General features: G+C 42.8%; 1 protein-coding gene across 1 annotated transcript in view; it reads left to right on the top strand.

Annotated features, from left to right (window-relative positions):
• Nucleotides 1-216: 216 nt before the first annotated feature.
• The window catches only part of Flo1 (flotillin-1), a 122,770-nt gene continuing 102,515 nt past the window's right edge, over nucleotides 217-20,471 (top strand). The window contains exons 1-5 of the mRNA XM_075879044.1: nucleotides 217-416; nucleotides 4,663-4,738; nucleotides 6,913-7,003; nucleotides 15,623-15,766; nucleotides 17,098-17,217. Coding sequence (XP_075735159.1) covers nucleotides 368-416; nucleotides 4,663-4,738; nucleotides 6,913-7,003; nucleotides 15,623-15,766; nucleotides 17,098-17,217 — 480 coding nt within the window. The 5' untranslated portion in view covers nucleotides 217-367. The remainder of the gene's footprint in view (nucleotides 417-4,662; nucleotides 4,739-6,912; nucleotides 7,004-15,622; nucleotides 15,767-17,097; nucleotides 17,218-20,471) is intronic.

Genomic DNA, 20,471 nt, shown 5'->3' with positions numbered 1-20,471 from the left:
ACTCCGCGACGGCGTCTTTCATAATCATACGGTGGTTTTGGGGCGTTAAACTCCTGCTAGTACTAATATCAAAGCACAGAATTGCATGAGAAACAAAGTGTGAAGTGACAGCCTATGCTAATGTGGCGCCATCTCACGGCTGTCGATACCAACTGCGGCAGCCACGGCTCCTCCTTGTTCTGTGACACTACCTCATTATCTAGCACACTATAGTTACGGGACCTGAGGGCTGCCGCCGCCGGTGTGCAGTGTTCTGTGGTGCGCGCTGGTGCAGAGTGTTGCCGTAGGGGCGAGCAACTGTGAAGCGGGCGTGCTAATTGATATGTTCTGTCTTCTGCTGCCTTTTCCCCGCTGTTAGACGCTCGCCATGGTCGGTTTCGTCGCTTGTGGGCCCAACGAAGCTCTTGTCGTGTCTGGTAAGATTTCTGTTTGACCTTCCCCTGCTTGGACGCCCCGCCCCTTCGCGAGCTATTTCCCGCAAAACATCAACAATAGGCCTAGGGTTTGAGCCCGGTTGTCATTGCATGGTTTTTCAATCGTCGCAAAGGCAACCTCAGTGAAACGTCGTTCTTCTATTAGTTGTGAAGTGTGCGGAAAAGTAGTTCTACGTGTGAAGAGGACAAGAGCTGACTCAAACTCGTGTGATGAAGAATAGTGCTTGTATTGCTACTTTTTTTTTCTTTCTTGTAACGACGGCTGGCCTTATTTTCTCTGATTGCGTGCGTATTTCCCCCGAATTGCGGTGCGTGGCTGGTTTCTGGGAAAGCCGCATTTTCATGAGTTTGCTTATTTTAAAGCGCACTTTCAATTGCTCGTTCTGCAAAGTACTGCTGACTGCAGCTGTACCTGACAAGTTGTTTACGTGGATTTGGCACCAACACTTCCTTAACATGCTATCATGATGTAAAGTGTTCTTGAAGCGGAAGCGCTTGTTTTCGTGTTAGTCTTAAGTTCCACATTTTGAGTGCGTAAAACACCCCCCCCCCCCCCAAAAAAAAAAAAAAAAAAACGAAGCACGTGGAATTCACTCAGTTGCAAATAAAGAAGACGTTTTGCAACAGGAGAAAAACAAAGTTGTACTTCAGTAGTATAAGTGTGTTCATTTACCTCAAGTGCAACCTAACCGGACAGATTTGTGAATTAAAAATTGAAAGCGGTCAGTAGTAAAGGGATGTGATTGGTTTCTGTCTAGCGAAGTAAAAAATCATTCCAGTTGATAACTGTGTGTTAATTGAGCCTAATAAATGTGTAATGTACGGATATGTGTGCTTATGTTTTTTCCGTAACAATATCTGTGCATTACAATGTCTGTTGGCTCTATTCAATATTTGTCAAACGAATTGCATATGCTTTATGACAGTGCTACATTCAACTTGGCTGCATATCAACCTAGCTGAATATTCAACAAGGTTCATTATTAAGAGGTTTAACTTGCATAAGTAATCTAATGAGAATATGATTTTGTTTCGTCTGTAGTAACAAAAATTATGAACAGAAGCAGTAGCTTTTGCTTAACAGCTTGATATAAAAAAAAAAGGGTTACCATAAAAGACTTCTTTAAGGAAGAAAACAAATCCTGAGCCCGAGATGTAGCTTTTTTGCCACATTCCATCTGGGTTGAAATCTTGCATGATTGCTCCAAGGAAGCACTTCATTTCTTGTTTACCAGTTATCATTTGGGGCCAGATTGCTGGTGCAATAACTCTTCTTATCACTACAGGTTGCATTCTTGAGAATATGCCCGAGAACGCCTCAATGCAGGAACATGGTGGGATATGTGTAATTATTCATTTGTATATAATAGGATTCATCACCTAAATAAACTCATCTTGGCCAAAGTATATGAAACATCCTGTACATAAACCTATACCCTTTTTCTGAAAGAAGCCTAAAAAGAAAAAGCCACTTATGTCACTTACCAAATTTGTTAATACTTTGTTCACTAGTTCTGTGAACCTGCTGTCAAAGCTCAGTTGCTGCAATGGTTCACTTCCAAGCTTAATGTCATGGGCTCGATTCCAGCCACAATGGCTTCTTTCCAATGTGAACGAAATTCAAAACCACTTGTGTACTAGGCACTAATCGGGAACATGTTAAAAAATCCTGTTCGTCCTGAATCGGGGTAACCAACTGTCCCGCAACTCATGGGACTGCGCCGCATTGAGGGCTATTGTCCTGATTCACGTAAGAGATAAGAAAATCGTCGAAATTTCTCGCGTTGTTTGGCAGAGCGTTGTCCAGATGCTACTAGCATTTATGGAAACTAAGCCACAGTTTCTAAGGGTGACATTATTGGAACACTTTTTTATGATATTGTCATCCAATTTTCAGGAAAAAACAATTCATTGCGAAAACTGTTAGAGGGCATATGTGTCAATAACGTTTCTGGTTAGCACTCAGCTTCATCTGTCACGATGGCCGTATTGTGCATAGCTGCCCTTTTCAGTATATGGGACTAGAGATGCAAAGGGCGAAAGAAAACCGGGAAATTCTGGAAAAGGCTTTTCGTTTATTTTTGGCACAGTTGGAAAAATTGGCCAAAATATCTGTGGATTAAGATCTAAAGAAATAAACCTTAAGCAACAGCCAGCGTTGAACGTGAGACCAACACGTCTCACATGATACCAAAACACCAAATGACGGCTGACTACTTGCCATCGGCATCACGTAAAGTCAGCGTCGGCTTAGCTTGAGTCTATAGCATAGCTTCGTTTTTCGGGTGTGGTGATGTTGGGGGTGGCTTCTGATGTTTCGGTGCTTGTTATTGTTCAATTTTAACTTGTACATTTTTGCGACCTGTGGCCGAAGTCCACACAAAAAGCCGTGTGCAAGCAGATTCTGCAATGGTAGGGCTAATTTCTGACGTGTGGATGCACTTCACTGTCGGGAGATTGTCGGCGAGAAACGGAGACTCTTTGTCTGTAAGCACTACAACAGCAGCTACGCTTTCCCTAATACGGCATCTTAACATGACAAAGAAAGCTACAAATGAAGACAGTGATACTGACTCTGAATAAGAGTTTGAACTTTGTCTTTTTATCATCTTGAACAATGGTTTCATAATTAAAGCCACGACGCACTAGACATTTCTGGGTTCTTTGTTCCACCTTCTGGAAAAATTTTAGGAAGCTGCACCCATTCACAGAGAGCTAAATGAGTTCATGGTGATGCTTCTGACCTGCCTTCAATCAGTTAAATGCTGTATTCGTTTGTGAAAAACGAGAAAACATTTCATTTGTTATATACATGATAAACGATAATGCTCTTGGTACCTGGCGATAAACTATTACCGTACGATAAAGAAAATTTGTTGTTTTCCAATTTTTCCAAAATTTTGGGAAAAAGAGCAAAAAAAGTTTTTTTTTTACTATTGCTCAAAATTTTGGGAAAATTTGCATTAGATACAATTAGAAAAAAGGCAACTGGGCGGGGCGATTGCCTGCAAATTATGCAAGGCTAGATCCGGCGGCTACCTACAATATCTTAACCTAACCTAACTTACTCATTCTAATCAGTGCAGTGCAGAGAGTTATTTTACTTACCGTGCAAATTGCAAGTGATGACGGATCTGGTGCTGAATATCAGTCTTTACATGTATGATGTCTTCTAGTAGGCAGTGAGAGGGGTGTAGTGTGACGTCAACTTCCTTCCGACTACCTTTGAATTATCAGTGCACAAACTTATGCAGTGTCGTCATCTAAATTGCTTCATATGTTAATGCATCTAAAAATCTAAAAAATGCTTCACATGTTAATGCAAGCAGGAAGTAGCTATCACTCACTTTCCTTTTATTTGATTAGTCACGCTGTCAGTCAGTGCATGTCGATGCAATCATGACATACCAATGCCTACCTGTGCTGTCCAGCCTATTTCATTCTCTTAATTTCCCTATCATGATCAGGGTCTTCTGTGAATGATTGACCTAGTTGCCTGACCCTTATACAAGCTATAGTAGCTGACTGCCAGTCACTAATTCAAAAAATGGACACGGCAAACATAAATGTAGACCAGAAGAGAAGTAGGCGAAAAACAGTGCTTTTGTTATGCCTACTTTTCTTCCTCTTGTCAACATTTGATTTTACACTATTCTCTTTTTTTCCCACCACGTATCTATATCAAATAGTACAACTGCTTGCTCCTAATCACCGATTTTTTCTTGCCAGTCATTACATTAAGTTTCAGTAGATTAATCATTATACCTACAGTCATGTCTGACGTTGGAGCAGCCAAGCGAACAGTTGGCATCTTCACCTTGAAATTTCAGTTTCACTATTCAGGTTCATTCAGAGTCCTTTTCTTAAGACTTCTCAGCAGGAAGTGAATAGAACTTGACTGGTATTGCTGCGTTACGCTTTTCTTGATCACCATTTTTCAGCTTGTCCCATCAAAAGCTAATGTATCTTTGAAAACTTTCTTTCAAATTGTATGCCAAGATATGCATTTTTTCTTTACGCTTAACTGCATGAATATTACTCGGAATGGGCAAAATATGTGACCCTCTGTGAAATGTGAGCTTGAGCAACTGCTCTTGAAACACCTTGGTTCTGCAAGCTCAGATGCCTTTCCTGTTGACCTTTGAAGGGGTTTTTTGGGCATTTTTTTCTTTTGGTTGTGTGAAATATTTTGACAAGGTCACGTCTGCTCTGCTCTTACCCCCAACAGGGTGCTGCCATGCCCACCCACTGTTGGTTCCTGGGGGCAGGGTCTTTGTTTGGCCCATTATCCAGAGAGTGCAAAAGTAAGTGATGGATGAAGCAGTTAACAGGTTTTGAAGCTTCGTCGTGTTTACTGCCTCTGTTTCTTTTGTGTAGAATGTCTCTCCACTAGAGCCGAGTGCTCTTCCTTGTGCCACTCACTTTTCAATAGTTTTCCTAATTGTTTATAACGTGAAAAGTTTTGTCTCCTTTTTGTGGGAAAAGATTGTAGAATGTTTTGTCAGGTAAATGTAATTAAAAATGTACTGTAGAAAGATAAAATGACTACACTGCTTCTTGTTCTCGTGTGATCTATTGGCAACAAACGGGAGACCACAAATTGATTGTTGTATTTTCGAGCAAGTGCACTCTCTTGATTCATTTACAGTACTGCTTGCTCATCAACTGGCTTGACGGCCAATGCCTTCTGGCAGCATGAATTGATGACATCAGCAAGAGCAGTGCATGCATCAAACTTACTTGTACTGCATGCTTTGTATGCTAGGCTCTTCCAACCAGCATGGCACTGCCCCTGGCATTAGTAAATTGTTGTAAGCTTGCCGTCTTATTGGAAATAGCAAGTGTCTGTACCGTACCCGTGGCTTGCACATTTTTCTTGTGGCGTGTGATGCTTCAGCATGCATGCACAGGAAAACAATGAAGAAAGGTGTAAAGCTGCAGTACAGATGTATTTTAGGGATGGTGTTTCTAAAAACACATTCGGGTGCATGCGCACTTGCTGTCTTTGATGAGCAGAAAACCTTTCCAAAATTTAACCGTGACTGTCGGGGTCATGCCTTCGGTAAAATTCAAGTGTAGAAAAATTGTGCTACAAGTGAACTTGATGCGCATGTGCACAGAGTTCTTGTCTATTTGTGCCATCTTGCCACGTGTGCACCAAGATAACGGCGCTTCACACCACTAGAGGTTATTGCCTGGCAGTCAATACTCGCTTGGTATTGTTAAAAAGTCTGAAACGTGTACATTTAGATAACCCCGTGCATAGCTGCACCTACCCTGAATGCTTGAATAATACTTGCATAGTGAAGCTTCATGAACCTTCACTTGGCCTAAATATTGACCCTGATTATGGCCGAGGCCTGCATTTGAAAGGGATAAGTATGTATATACTTTGTACAAGTGAATGTGCAGGAACAGGGTGGCTCTTTTGTGTGCAGGTATGCACAATGCATTTTCAAACTCTAGTTTCCGTTGCCTAATTCAGACCTGTATACGTAAATACCTACGACAGAGCAGTAGTAGTGAACATTTATTTTAACAGTTTTAACATAGTTTTGATATAAGACCCAATACTCAATTAAGATACTCTCATGACCTGGTCATCAGTATAGTTGGTTTAGTAGCTCCTCGGGTCATCTGTGCCACTCTTTCACAGGTATCGTCAATGTCACAAATAAACATGTTCACATGGAGCATAATCGTATAGTGTTTAGGTGCCTATCTTCACAAATGTTGCCTTGGTGTCTGGTTGCTCGTGTCAGGGGTGTAGCAAGTGAAGCTTTTTTTAGAGGAGGTGTGTCTTCAACAGTGAAGGGTGTGCTTAGTGAGCATGTGGGATATGTTGTTTTATGCTAGGTAACCTATAGCATACCATCATTTTGCAAGGGGCATATGACCAGTGAGGCATCTCACTGTTGCCTCTGCACCCATATTGTTTCATTCCACCCCTGTATAGGGCCCTGGTTCAACAAGCACATTCCTGAATGGTTGTAAGTTCTTAGAGTTCAACCATTGTGGTGGAATGCGAGTTTTTTATTATAATTTTGAATTTGCATCTTGGTGTAATGCCAAGATTGATCATATTTACAGACAGTAGCACTAATTACACATGATTCTGGAGCATTTACAGATACATTCTGTGGTTTCCAGATGCAGGCTTGTTTATTGAACCGTAACTAAAACGTTTTGAATGTCAAGTCCTTTAAATGGTTACAATATGTGGGTTCTACAAATTGGCCGCATTTAGCTTAAGCCATTGTAATTATATAACACTATTTAAGGAGTATTACTAGCCCACATTGCACATTAAAATGCATACCTGGGCATTCCTTAGGAAGAAATATTTTCAAATATTTTCTTTCTACTGATATTCATTGTCCCGCGAACTTCTATTCCCATCAGTACTTTCAGTGCTGTGCTGTACTACCTATACATATCTATATTTGCGATGCTGAGTCATTCTTATTTATGTTTGTAGGATAAGCCTGAATACTATGACATTGACCATCGAAAGCCCCAAGGTATACACACAACAGGGTGTTCCTATATCAGTCACAGGCATAGCGCAGGTGAGCAGCCTTTTTAGTTTTTCTTAATTGTTCTGTGATCATTATAGCTGTGGGTGGTTATGTTGAACCAGTTTCTATAGTAGGCAGTTGTCAAGATGTGGCAGCCTTACCTGCAAATTGCTCCATCTGTATACCTTAGATGTCAAAAGTAAACCCCCCCCCCCCCCCCCACAGGGGCGTCTGCATAAACAGGTGTTTGGTATATGGCGACACCATGAACCAAGGGGGTTTCAACTCTCTCCCACGCTTAGCCATGTGTGGCATTGCTGTGTCCGGAGAAAAGGGGTTCTGGGGGTGGAGCCGATGCTGGGTGTGTGAACCTGTCTCACGCAGCACACATGCATGTCTTCTATGAGGTAAGGATCCACCCAAACCACCCAAGTGTGAGAGGTGCAGAGAACCACTAACTGTGGTCCACATCCTTATCGAGTGCATTGATGTACACGCGATCGGGAGAAAATGCTTTCTACTACCCCATGGACTGCAAATGCCATTGTATCCACCGATATTCATAGTTAGGGACCTGCTTTTTTAGGTGAGAGGACATATCGTGGCGCCACCACGCGGACGCATGCCAGTGACGTGCGTGGTTTGAGTGACGCTTCCTCCATTCTTTAGAGCGTGTTCAATTCTCTTCATGTTGCACCTTCTTACATTGGATACCTTATGCTTAATAATGAACTTTGAAAGCTCTGCCAGTTCTATTTTGTCTGTTGTATTTGAGGCTTTCATGCTTTGACATTTTTTTAATGACATTCTTTGTCTCCTGGGACAGCTTGCAACTGTCCTGTCTAACTATTGTACCTCTGGCTTCTACTGCACACTCTGTTATGATACTCGTCAGATTATCATTCATTGGGTGAAGGCTAAGGCTGGTTTTCTCGATAAGAGCCGAGTATCTGTTCTGAAGCGAGACTCTGAATTTTTGTAATTTCCCTCTCAGTGCTAGCTTATTGATTGGCTTCTTGCGTATCAGTTTCTGTCGTTCTTTCTTCAAGTCTAGGCCAATTCGAGACCTTGCCATTTTATGGCCACTGCATCTTACATTGCCAAGCACTTCCACATCCTGCACAATGCCAGGTGGGCACTCTCTATAAATTGTATTTCGTTCTTACTTTCGCCCTTAGGGCTCCTTCATGTCCACTTACGGTTCCCTCGTTTTCGGTAGGTGTTCAAGGTCTATAAATTATTGTGTTCTGCGAATCATACTAATAACTCCCCTCTGGCATTTCTAGTACCGATGCCATGATCTACTGTCCGGTCTCCAGCCTGCTCCCTACCTTGCCACTGAAGTCGCTCATCAGAGTGGTATGCTTTGTTTTTACCTTACTCATTGCCAGTTCCACCTCCTCATAGAATCGGCAATGAGTCCCTGATTCTACAAAGTGCTAAATAACTGCTCTGGAAAAGTTTTACGCTTCTCGTAATGCCTGACTGCCGGCGTCGTCTGCTATGGCCACATATGAAAACCACAGGGGCTGAGCACGCTGCCTTTGTAAAAGGTAACGACTGATTTCGTGTTGAATTGAAGCATAAAATGGTTATTAACGCGTGCTTGCGGCAAATACTTATTTTTGCTGAAACGAAATGCATGAAACCACGCTACTTTATTCATTGTAGGTTTGCTTCTGAAGACGGGCCGCGGGACTCTCCAATAGTGGAAAACCTTACAAACTTTAGGAACATATAGTCGCAAGGCGAGATTTCACGCTAATAACCGAGACGGAAAGTTGGCAGAAGTTTGTATCGGGCATCACGTCATATACACATGAGGTTTAAGTGCGGAACGGGGTCAGTAAGGTAATAAGACAAGTATATTCTCTCTCTAGTAAACACACAAGGCGACAGCTTGGAAGACCAGGCGAACTCCCTGGGCAAACACTTCCAACAGGTGTCCAGCTCGTTGCTTTACTCTGAAGCCTTCCGATGCTACTAAACAAGAATATAAAAACAGAAACTAAAGTGCGAATGTACAAAATACAAAGGCGCACAATGATGCTTTTTTTTTTTTTGCCTGAGCTACGGGCATCTCCATACTACTGCAATAAATCTGCCCAAGTTCCTACTTGGCGCTTTGGAATATATAAAGAAACCTGTCCCACTTTGGTGGTGTGCATGGGGGAATGTTTACCAGGATCGAAAGTTACTTGTCCAGTCGGACATTCTTTGTTCGAGTAGGCAGAGCTTTGTCCCCAAACTTTGACCAAGAAACAGGAGTGCCGCAAGGTTTTGTACTTAGTTGTACACATTTTATTGTTAAAATGAACTTTTTGCGTCTTTGCATCCCACGAAATATGTTTTATTGCTCATATGGTCGACGATGTGCAAGTGTGCTCAAAATCATGCGTACTTGCAATGTCAGTGGCAAATCTAGTTAGGTCCGAACAAAATCGCAAAATGGGCAGACAAGAAGTTTACACATTTTATTGTTAAAATGAATTTTTTGCGTCTTTGCATCCCACGAAATATGTTTTATTGCTCATATGGTCGGAGCCCTCCACTACGGCGTCTCTCATAATCATATAGTGGTTTTGGGACGTTAAACCCCACTTATCAATCAATCAATTGCTCATATGGTCGACGATGTGCAAGTGTGCTCAAAATCATGCGTACTTGCAATGTCAGTGGCAAATCTAGTTAGGTCCGAACAAAATCGCAAAATGGGCAGACAAGAATGGTTTCAGTTTTAATGCGCAGAAAAGCAGCTGCATCCTGTTCTTCTGGAAGCGAGGCCTTCATCCTGATCGAGATATTGACCTGCATGGTCAACATCTCTTCGTGAAAATGGAGAACAAAGTCTTAGGCCTGATACTGGATAGTAATCTATCGTTCATATCACACATTATATATTTTTAAATTAAGTGCATAAAAACAATGAATGCTCTAAAAGTTTTTTTCATGCACTATGTGAGGCACTGACAAGAAGTGTCTGATAGATCTGCATAAAAACCTCATACGCACTCACTTAGGCCACGGGGCTATAATCTATCAGTCTGTAACACCAAGGGCCTGACAGATGCTTCATCCTGTCCACCATGTAGGCATTTGCCCATCTAAAAGCGCCTTTCGTCTTAGCTCCGTAGAAAGCCTCTATGTTGAATCGAGTGACTTGTCACTTCATCTGCAGATATCCTACTCTTTATTTGTACGTTTTCTCAAGACGAACATGAAGAGAAACATCTATCACACTCCACTGTCGATCATTTGTCCACTTCTACTCTTTGTATAACCATCCTTCGGTGCGAGAGCCCTATGTACTCTGTGTGAGGGGCCTAACTGAGAAAATGCGTGTGCCTATTCTAGAACACCTTTTGGTGACCCCCGCTGCCAACCTCCCGCTATGGCAGTGACAGTCCATAGACTGATGTGTTCTTCTTCATGGAAGTTGCAAAACATGCCTTTCTTGCTTATATTTATACATACTTCAGCCAGATGGCAAGTTGGGCCAGTTGGATTATGTTCATGGACATCGAGTAAGCACTGTCTTTGTCAGCCTAATCTGTCCGTGTTTTCAGTGCGCTTCAACGAAATTCCAATCATACCTACTTCCTAGAACAGCAGCACAAGTATACCGTAAAAACCGGACTTTAAAAAAAAATGCGATGAAACTAAAAAAAAATGCGATGAGAACTCTACTCTCTTATTATATACCGGTCATTTGCAGAAAGAAATGTGGAAGTCTCGCTACAATGGGCTGCTGAAGTCAAAACCTCCATTGCCAATGTGAGCGTCAGTAGGGGTGCTGTTGGGCAAGGCTAGGTAGTGTTACTGTATATGCTACCTAGCATATGCAGCAACTCTAAGTAAGGTAACATATACTGTAACTCTAAGGCTAGGCAAGGTCTACAGCACAGTGTACAAGCAGTGCCATTTTGCTTTGGTTATCCTTGTCAGTCTGCTGTTTTCTTTTTTCTTTTCAGAAATTAGTGGTAGTCGATGGCAGTTTACGATAGGCTTTAAGAAAAAAGTTAGAGTATGCCAAAGCGCACGGCAACCTGGCAGCACAACAAGAATTCGATGCATCGAAGAAAAGTGTCCAATACTGGAAGAGCCAAAAGTAGTGCATCACATCCTGCAGCGAAAAAAAAAAAATCGTTTCGGAGACCGATTGCAGTGTACCCCGAACTGGAAACTCTACTCGCCGAATTCATCCGAGAGCTATGTACAAGGTCGCTACCTGTGACAGCGGAGTGCATCTGCGTGAAAGCTATCAAAATGGTGCGTGACTCTGGGCTCACGAGGGTGCAATTCAAGAGCTTGCCATCGTGGGTGCGCTGATTTATGAAGCGGCAGGGCTTTGCACTGAGGTAGCATACTTCCGTGTGCCAAAAACTTCCCGAAGAATCGGATAAGCTGGTCGAGTATCAGGGCTTCGTCATCGGGCTTCGTCAACAGCAATGCTACATGATGGGACACATGGGCAACATTGACGAAACTCCGATATGTATGTTTGATATGGCTTTGAACAGGACTGTGGCCACTAAAGGATTCAAGCAAGTGAAGCTCTTGACAACTGGCAAAGAGCATTCGCGATTTACAGTGATGCTCGCGTGCACAGCCGAAGGAAAGCAGCGCCTTCTTTATATCATATTTAAGAGAAAAGGGCTACCAAAAGAAAGCTTTCCCCAAGATGTTATCGTGAGGGCGAACGAAAAAAAATACCAGGCCTGTGCGGAAAGCGCAGCACAATCACAGTGAAAGATAGAAGAGTGGCCTTTCAGAGCTTTTTCAAAACACTAATTGAGAAACTATACTGCAAGCATACTTGCTTGACACCCGCCTGGGCATTAATAATAAATCTTTTGGGGTAGTGATGTAACCGGGGGTTCTGCCCAGAGGACCGGAGCCAGCCAGAGTCTCGGGGAGATGTTGAGGAGAGGAGCCCGGAGCTGTTAACAGTAACTTTTAATTACATTATATACAGGTAGCGTGTTACATGATGGTGGTAACATCATGGAAGCTCTCCGCGGAAGCATGATGGGAGCTTCTGGGTGCTTGTGAGAACCTGTCGGGAGCGCCACGTTTCTCGCATTTTATGTCCTGGCCTTCTCAGGATTACCTGCGGGAAAAAGTAACGGAGGCCAGGACAGTCTAATAAGTTTTGCCATCTTCATCTCCGCCCTCGAAAGGAGGTGAAACGGCCCCTCCTTCTCAACCCATGAAAAGGGAAGAGGCACGCTCAGTTCAGCCCATGGAGAGAAAGAAAACACTGCACAATGCGCACGACACAGCACAGCAGGAAGGCGTTGAGTCTTGTGTGGAAGTCAATTTCGTAGTCCTTTGCAGTGATGGGTATGTGGCGCCAGGCAGACCGCAAATTGTGGAAACAATTCCCGTGGAGAACGCGGGAAAGGCATTCGCAGATGGTTCTGAGATGCTGGGCCCTTTGCCCGGGGCACCTAGACGACAAAGCAAGATGCCTCGACGGCCAACAACTCTTCCTTATTTGTCAGTCGGTCGGGCGTGTCCAGAGGGTTTACGAGGGATGCCGACGACCTGGGATAACTAGAAGAATGATTCCTCTGTTGTCACCGCTCTTGGTGCATCTCTGGGAGCGCTGACTCGGAAGAAATCAGGGTAGGCTCAGCCACCATGTCTGGTGCGTCAAAGCGCCATCAAGCCAGGCAGGCCGATCGTAACAGTAGTAAGCCGGCATTCACAATGCTATTTTTCGTCGTTCTGAGAAGTGTGGCATCTGCTAAACACTTGCAAGGAATTTTCTGCCAATTGTTCATGCAGTGACTGGAAACGATGAGGAATTATGGCTGAAGTGGGTATGCGTCACAGTTAATAGGAGAAAAAGAACAAGCTTTTGTAATGGGTTGGAGCATTTGACAGCCTACTCGTTACACTATTCGCATTGTGCGATGACTGCTTATTCTTTCTCAGTTTTAAAACGCTTTATAAGTCATATTAACGCGATTGCTTTCCCGACATCAAGCCTGCTTAAGGCAAGTTTGCCAACAATCACAAGCAATGGCTATCCACCTGAAAAATATTTACGACGAGCTAGACTTTAGACCCGACTGGTACTCTGTCTTAGAGAACTGTTTGACCTCACCCCTTTGTTTGTATAACACTATGTGAAGAACTCTTCATCTGAGGAACTCACACTGTGTTAGCCATTTAGTGTTTATGAGTAACGCTTGAGTGCTTACTTTGGCGATTTGATTGTACTTTTGTTTGCTTGATTTTGTCTTTATTGCACAAGTACTTTATTAAATACCATGAAAAAAAAACGGCATAGCTCAGTGCTAGAATAATACTGGGCTGGCACCCAGCGGGGCCGGGTTCAAGCCCCACTGTGTCATTGGTGCTAGGTTTTTTTTTTTTTTGATTTTGCGCGATGTGGTTACAGACACCGGCAGCGGCGGACAGCTGCGCATGACCGGAGTTGTGATCTCATAACAGCTTTCGCTGTAAAAGGGTTTCATGATTGAGTCCCTCATGCTTGAGTGTTTCGAGCTCGTGTGGAATTGGCGACCCGGTGCGCTTTTTCAGTGACAAAGCATGTTGGTGCTCAACTCATTTCGAAGCCACCTCATGGCCGATGTAAAGTTTCCGATGGAGGCGGAAATGTTGTAGGCCCGTGTACTCAGATTTGGGTGCACGTTAAAGAACCCCAGGTGGTCAAAATTTCCGGAGCCCTCCACTACGGCGTCTCTCATAATCAAATAGTGGTTTTGAGACGTTAAACCCCACAAATCAATGGCCGATGTAAAGGGAGCTCGGTCCTCTTGAGATCATGACAAGGTCCGTCTTGCCATCGGACAAACATCAATCCTCCAGCCACTGGACGTAGTGCTCAATAAACCCTTCAAAGATTGCGTGGAGCTCTTTAATGAGTGGATTCTGGGCGACAAAACCCAAGGCCCCCGCTGGCTGCCTACGACATCCACCGCTCGCGCCTGTTTTTGGCTAGGTGTCGTCAGTTTGGAAATCTGTCCCTGAAAAGATAGTTTGCAAGTCTTTCCGCAAATGCTGCATTAGCAACGCACTGAATGGAATGGAGGACGAAGCACTCTGGGACGCAACTACTGAGAAACATATGTCAGCACTTTGTGGCCTTTTGGCATTTAAATACATGAGATTAAGGTTGAAATTAGAAGAAAGGTCACCACAGTAGAGCTGGTTTTGTCACATATTTATCGCGGTAAGGGTGCGCCCCATTAATTTGCTATTTTTTTAAATATTTTTCAGAGATTCAGTTGGAGGGGTTGACTTATATTTCAGTCCAACATATCTTCCGGTTTTTACGGTACCTGTCCTCTTTCACATTATATACCGAAGCAAACTGTAGCACGCCCTCTGAAAAGAGGTTGTTGCTATGGTAACTACATTACAGAATGCACCTACCCCCCTGCTTTTGGTGTCGAAGGCCTTGAGAGGCATTCGTGCTCTTTTATCGTCTCTCACTTGTAAATACTATGCTCGTTTGGAATTCACTCCACACCCATAGAGTACACCATGCATAACTTCCATAATTCTCTTTTTGCTACCTTTAACACTTATACATAGCACATGATTTTAGGCCTCTATACAACCGTAATACACCATCATTGCAACCATTTGTCATCGGTAATATCACATAAAAGACATGGCACTCTTTGGCTACCTATGGTCCTTGTGCCACAAAACCCTACTAATCATCATTATTCTGAGATCAATGTGCTGACCCCTTTGGATAAATTAAAGCCTTCTAACATACAAGTGCCTTAGGTTATAGCACAAAAAAATTTCAGTGAATATCAGTGAATACTTTTAAGTAGAAAAATTTGTCTGTTTACACTGCTGGTGTTTGATGGCTAAAGAAGTGCTACTAGTGTGATATTAACTTTTTTTTGGTGGTAAATGAAGGCCCAGACTCTGTAAACTTCTTGAAAAAAAGATATTTAATGGACCTGGAGATAATTACTTGGTATCTTTTCCACATCTGATTGCAGTTTTGCTTTTATTGTGTTATGGCATGTGATATGGAAAGCAGTCACATGAGGGCAGGACACCGCAATACTTTGGCACATGTTCTAGCTTGCACTACATCAGCCATAAAATTAACAGGCAAAAAACATAATAGTTACCTGCTCCCCCGAGACCTGGGAGCTTTGCTTCTTTTCACAATAAAAATAATGACCATTCCGTACCTTCATTGAAATTTTGTCACTTTCCTGTTCCAGGTGGTTTTGGTGTGATGTAAGAGTGGTCGTGCTTCATGTGCACTGGGTGTGATGAGATTCGACATCGACCTTAAAATTCAATGATGGGTATTTGTGATTTCTTTGTGGTTTCTAAAAAATTGGGTGGGCCATAAATTATCATGCATTACAACATTCCAATATAAACAGCTGCCCTCAAGTTAACAATTGAGAAATCATTTGATAAGTTTTTGTTACCTAGTCACAGCAGTAACATTTCAGCTGTGACAGTGTTTCTCCCCTCGTGGAGATCATGTGTGAAAGTGACTGGAACCTTGCTGTCATAACATTTTTTTAAGTATGTATTCTAAACAAGAGGTTGGTGTTCTCGTTTATTGCAGTAGGAGAGGTAGGGGAATGTACTCATTTAAAAACGATCAACCTTAGCTCTGTTGTAGTTAGATACTTCGATTTCTTGGTGAAACAGGTAAAGATTCAGGGCCAAAATGTGGAGATGCTGCGAGCAGCATGTGAGCAATTCTTGGGCAAGAAGGATGAGGAGGTTATGCACATTGCACGTGAGACCCTTGAGGGGCATCAGCGTGCTATCATGGGCACCATGAGTGTTGAGGTGAGTGTTGGTTTTCCTCACTCTCTGAAGGCCTTTGCAAGTTTCATGTGACTGTGACATTGGAATATTTAATGGTTTAAGGCATTCTAGCAAATAGCACCACTGTACACCATCGCAGCAGTTTGTTGAGAATGCCATTAGTGGTGAGACATGGGACTGTGGGTTTTCTTTTCAACATGGTATATACCAGCAACACAACCATAAAGGTTAGTTTTCATTGAGGTTGCAATCTGTGGCTGTGGAGCAGTGGTTATGGTGTTTTGCTGCTGATGCACAGGTCATCCATTAGATACCGGCTGCAGCGGTCGCATTTCAATAAAGGCGAAACGCTATAGACCTGTGTGGCATGTGATGTGAGTAAAGAACACCAGATGGTAAAAAATTTCCATAGCCCCTACGACGTGTTTCATAAATGTATCTCAGTTTTGGCTTATAAAACCCCAGATATTGTTTCGTTGAAATTGTGTCTTACTACAAAAAAAGAAACCCTGAAATAACCTCCTTTTAACTAATGGGAACAAAAATATGTGGGCTTTTCTGCTTTGCCACATTGTGGAAATGCATAGTAGATATTGGTAACATTCTTGTACTACATTGCATCATAAGGATTAATCCTTACCAAACCTGGTACTGTTAATTTTGGCAGATTGAATGGAGGTTTGGTATATATTGTGTAAGTTTTCGTCGCAGGGCTATTTTAAAGGGGCCCTGCAACACTTTTTCAGCATGGTCTGAAAACGCTGCCAATCGGCAGTAGATGCTCCAGACTACACGCAAGCCAAATATAGCGCAGCTTGTGGCCTGGAATTCACAATAAATTATCATGGTCAGTTAAAACTTGCTTTCTTTTCTCTCGACAAATCACGAAATATGCCCGAAAATCGCACGTGAATTACCCATCTATCAGCCATTGGCCGATTTGAGCATGAGGCCCTCGCGTGTTAGAGATCGCCGCGGGAGGCCGGTACTTGTCCACGCGTGCGCGTGTGATCACACTGAAAAAGCGGCGCATTAGAAGACAAAAGAAAAAAAGTGCACAAGGTCACGAAACGCGTGTGACGTTTTTCTGCGGCCCGGCCATCCCTGCCTGCTTAGCTTCCAGCGCTTTCGTCTGGTCAAGAGGGAATGCAATTGCACCATTTGACAAACCTTTGTAACTCCACTTGCACTGGACGGACTCTTAAAATTTTTGCGGCGTTGAATTCGTGAGGCAATAAGCTTTTCCAGTGAATTCATTCCATGGTTACTTGAAAAAGCGTTTCAGGGCCCCTTTAAGTGGCTTACATCTGTATGCCAGTGAGCTTGTACAAGCTGGTCATTCTTAATCTCAGGAGATCTACAAAGACCGCAAGAAGTTCTCCAAGCAGGTGTTTGAGGTGGCCTCATCCGACCTCGTCAACATGGGCATCACAGTGGTATCCTACACCATCAAGGACATCAGCGATGACGAGGTATACTACATATCTTTGAATTTAAAATGTTTGGGTCTATCTAAAGAGCTGAAAAAAATTTCTTGGGCTGCAACACAGATACGTAAGAATACCGATAAAGGTCATATTATGCAAGAAATATTTTGACATTTATGGTCAGCACTCCTAAAGCAATTAAAAATATTTGTGATAAATAGGCTGTCAGAATTGCTGTGGATTTACCATGATATAGCAATATGAACTGACAGGCCAGCTACCTGATCATGCTTTCAACCACTGTGGCATCATGCCAAAGACTATGGGTTGACGTGACAGTGCAATAAAGTCAGTGCTGTTTGCCAGTCAGTCGAGTGTCCATGGAGGCCTTAATTTATGGCATTCTGATTTATGTGTACGATATGTGTTGAATGTGTTTTAAAGAGGAGGTATGAATTACCTTCTTCCTGGTTAAAGGTTTTTGTTTTGATGAACAGTCAAGAAGATAGATGTAAAAACAAACTGCTTGTAAAGTGCACGGACTACAAGCTACACTGTTTACTGCAGTACTGCTTAAAGTGTATGTGGCTTGCAGAAGAAACCTGAAAAGTTGGTTGCCACAATCATGCCTCGCCTTGGTGGTCTAATGGCTAAAGTACTTAGATGATCCCGGCTGCATTTTCGATGGAAGTGAAAATGCTGTAGGCCTGTGTGCTCAAATTTGGGTGCACGTTCAAGAACCCCAGGTGGTCAAAATATACGAAGCCCTCCACTACCGCACCTCTCCTAATCATGTGGCGGTTTTGGGACGTTAAACCCCTCATATCAATCGTGCCACAGTCACACAAGGTAACACATTGTACTGAGACTAAGAAACCTTATGCACACACCCTTAAAACAAGCTCATACATGTGGTACAGCAAGTGTCCCAGAAATGGCAGCATAAGCTTTGTAGGCAATATGAGGCAATTAGTTACAGCGACTATCAGACCCACGCAGCTATGGTTGCCACATTTAAACAAAGTGGCACTGGATTTGCTCAGTAGCACATTGCTTTACAGTCGATCACACGTACATCTGGAACTCTTAATACCATGTTCCCTGTCATAGTTTTGAAATGCGTCTTGGTCTTGCTGCTATAGCTAAACCTCATTATAATGGAATTGGAGGGGCCTCACCTGCAATTCGCTTATTATAACCAGTATTTTGTTAGTATAGCCGCAGCGTGCATTTACTGCAAATGTTGCTCACTCTACTACTTACCCCCCCAAGATAGGAGGCAAAATAGCATCTTTTTATGTGGCGGTGCACAACAAAATTACCACATTCCAGACTAAATAGGAAACCACAAAGAACAAGGGCCATAACTTCGGCCCTTGAAAAAAGGTTTACTTATAGTGTGGCACCGCTTATTTCTTTTGTTACCATACCTATTCAAGTCGATCACTTGTGAGGAATGCTTTGGATCGTCGATTTTGGCATGTGGAATTGATTTCTGGTGCATCCAGCACTTTCTAGTTGTTAGTCCTGCCACTCAACTTTCAGAATCAATTTGAATTTGCCCGTTTTGGCAACACAGTGATTTTTTGTGGGCTTTTGTGCGTACCAATGTGCATGTGTTGTTGGAAATATGCACTTGGCAAGAGAATTTGACAGAAGTGCATGCCCCTCGTGCTTATGCTGCAGTACCATCAAAGTTCTGTAATCAAAGGAGCCTTGGCAAGTCAAATATCAAATTTATTCTACAAAAATATATTTCTGATAGGCCACTGCATGTATAAAGTTTGGAGGTGGCTTTCTCAACCAGTTTTCAGCAGCTTTGGTTAAGCTTGTATCGTAACATCAGACACAGGGCCGCATCTAGTGTAATTAGTCGCTCTTATGGCCCCGTCGTCACACGCACATAGGTGCATACTTGCGCCACAAAAACACGCGCAGCTCGAAACTGTCTTGCAACTGCGCCTGAATTGATTGAGGACGAGCTTAGAGTCCGAGGATGACAGCATCTCAGTTTCAAGTTTTATGGCAATGATGTTATGCGTCAGCCTGAGATATCTACAGCCGTTCATGTGTTTGTTTTGTTCAAGGCCTCCTATGCAAGTTGTCTCCTCCTATGCAAGTGCGTAGCTGCTGACCTTTGTGCACAATCGTATGGCTAATCTGGTTACGTGCAAGGTCCACACGACGCTGAAGCACGGTGTGCTGGCGCCGGCTATAGAGCTCCTCACGACAAGAAGGCCACTCAAGCACATCTTGGCTCTCGCTACGAACAGTGCAAAACGTTTTAGAACTGCACGTTAATTTTTATGATATGCTTTGCAAATATGCAAAGAAATATGCTTTGATGCATATATTGAAATGCCAGCCTATGCAGAGTGAGGTGACTCGTGGAAAGAGGCGAGGATAGATGAAATAATGAAGTTCATTGGACGTATGATTTCTCGAGGGATCCTTCACATCACAGGCATCTATCTACAGTAGACTCCACGAAACTCTCTTAGTTGAAATTGCTGCTTAAATGGAACAACTGCCACTAATATGTTTGGTTTCCTACTTGGATATTGTACCCTTGTTTATCTCTCAGTAGACGAAACTCTTCTTAAAGGAAACACATTTTCCTGGTACCTTCAGGTTTCATTTAAAAGGAGTCTACTGTATATTGTAACACCGGCAGGCTGTTATCGCACAAAAATAAAGAAAAAAAATCAATGAGGAAAGTGTACGAGTTTGTGTCTCACGAAAACCGAAGCAATGCCTCGCTGCATGGAATGAGCAATGAAGCAGTGTCTTTGTTGCTATTTTCTTTGTCTGCGTGCTTAGAAACATTTTGTACAAGATTTATTATTTTTTATGCTATTCCTGGGTCATTTACCTTGAAAATGTATATGGAGCTTTTTCTTTGTTTTGAATATTATGGCATATATAGTTTTTTTTTTGAATGGCAGTGTTTACCAGCTGGCAACCAAAAATTACACACTTTTTTTTTTCTTTTTACATTTTTATTCGCCCCGTCGTGGTGGTCTAGTGGCTAAGGTACTCGGCTGCTGACCCGCAGGTCGCGGGTGCAAATCCCGGCTGCATTTCCGATGGAGGCGGAAATGTTGTAGGCTTGTGTGCTCAGATTTGGGTGCACGTTAAAGAACCCCAGGTGGTCCAAATTTCCGGAGCCCTCCACTACGGCGTCTCTCATAATCATATAGTGGTTTTGGGACGTTAAACCCACATATCAATCAATCAATTACATTTTTATTCATTCCAAAATACTTTTATTGCTCTACAAGACATATTTTTTGAAAAGA

Source organism: Rhipicephalus microplus, chromosome X, assembly GCF_043290135.1.
Source record: "Rhipicephalus microplus isolate Deutch F79 chromosome X, USDA_Rmic, whole genome shotgun sequence".
Taxonomy (NCBI): Eukaryota; Metazoa; Arthropoda; class Arachnida; order Ixodida; family Ixodidae; genus Rhipicephalus; species Rhipicephalus microplus.
This window is presented reverse-complemented; position numbering and strand designations above follow the sequence as displayed.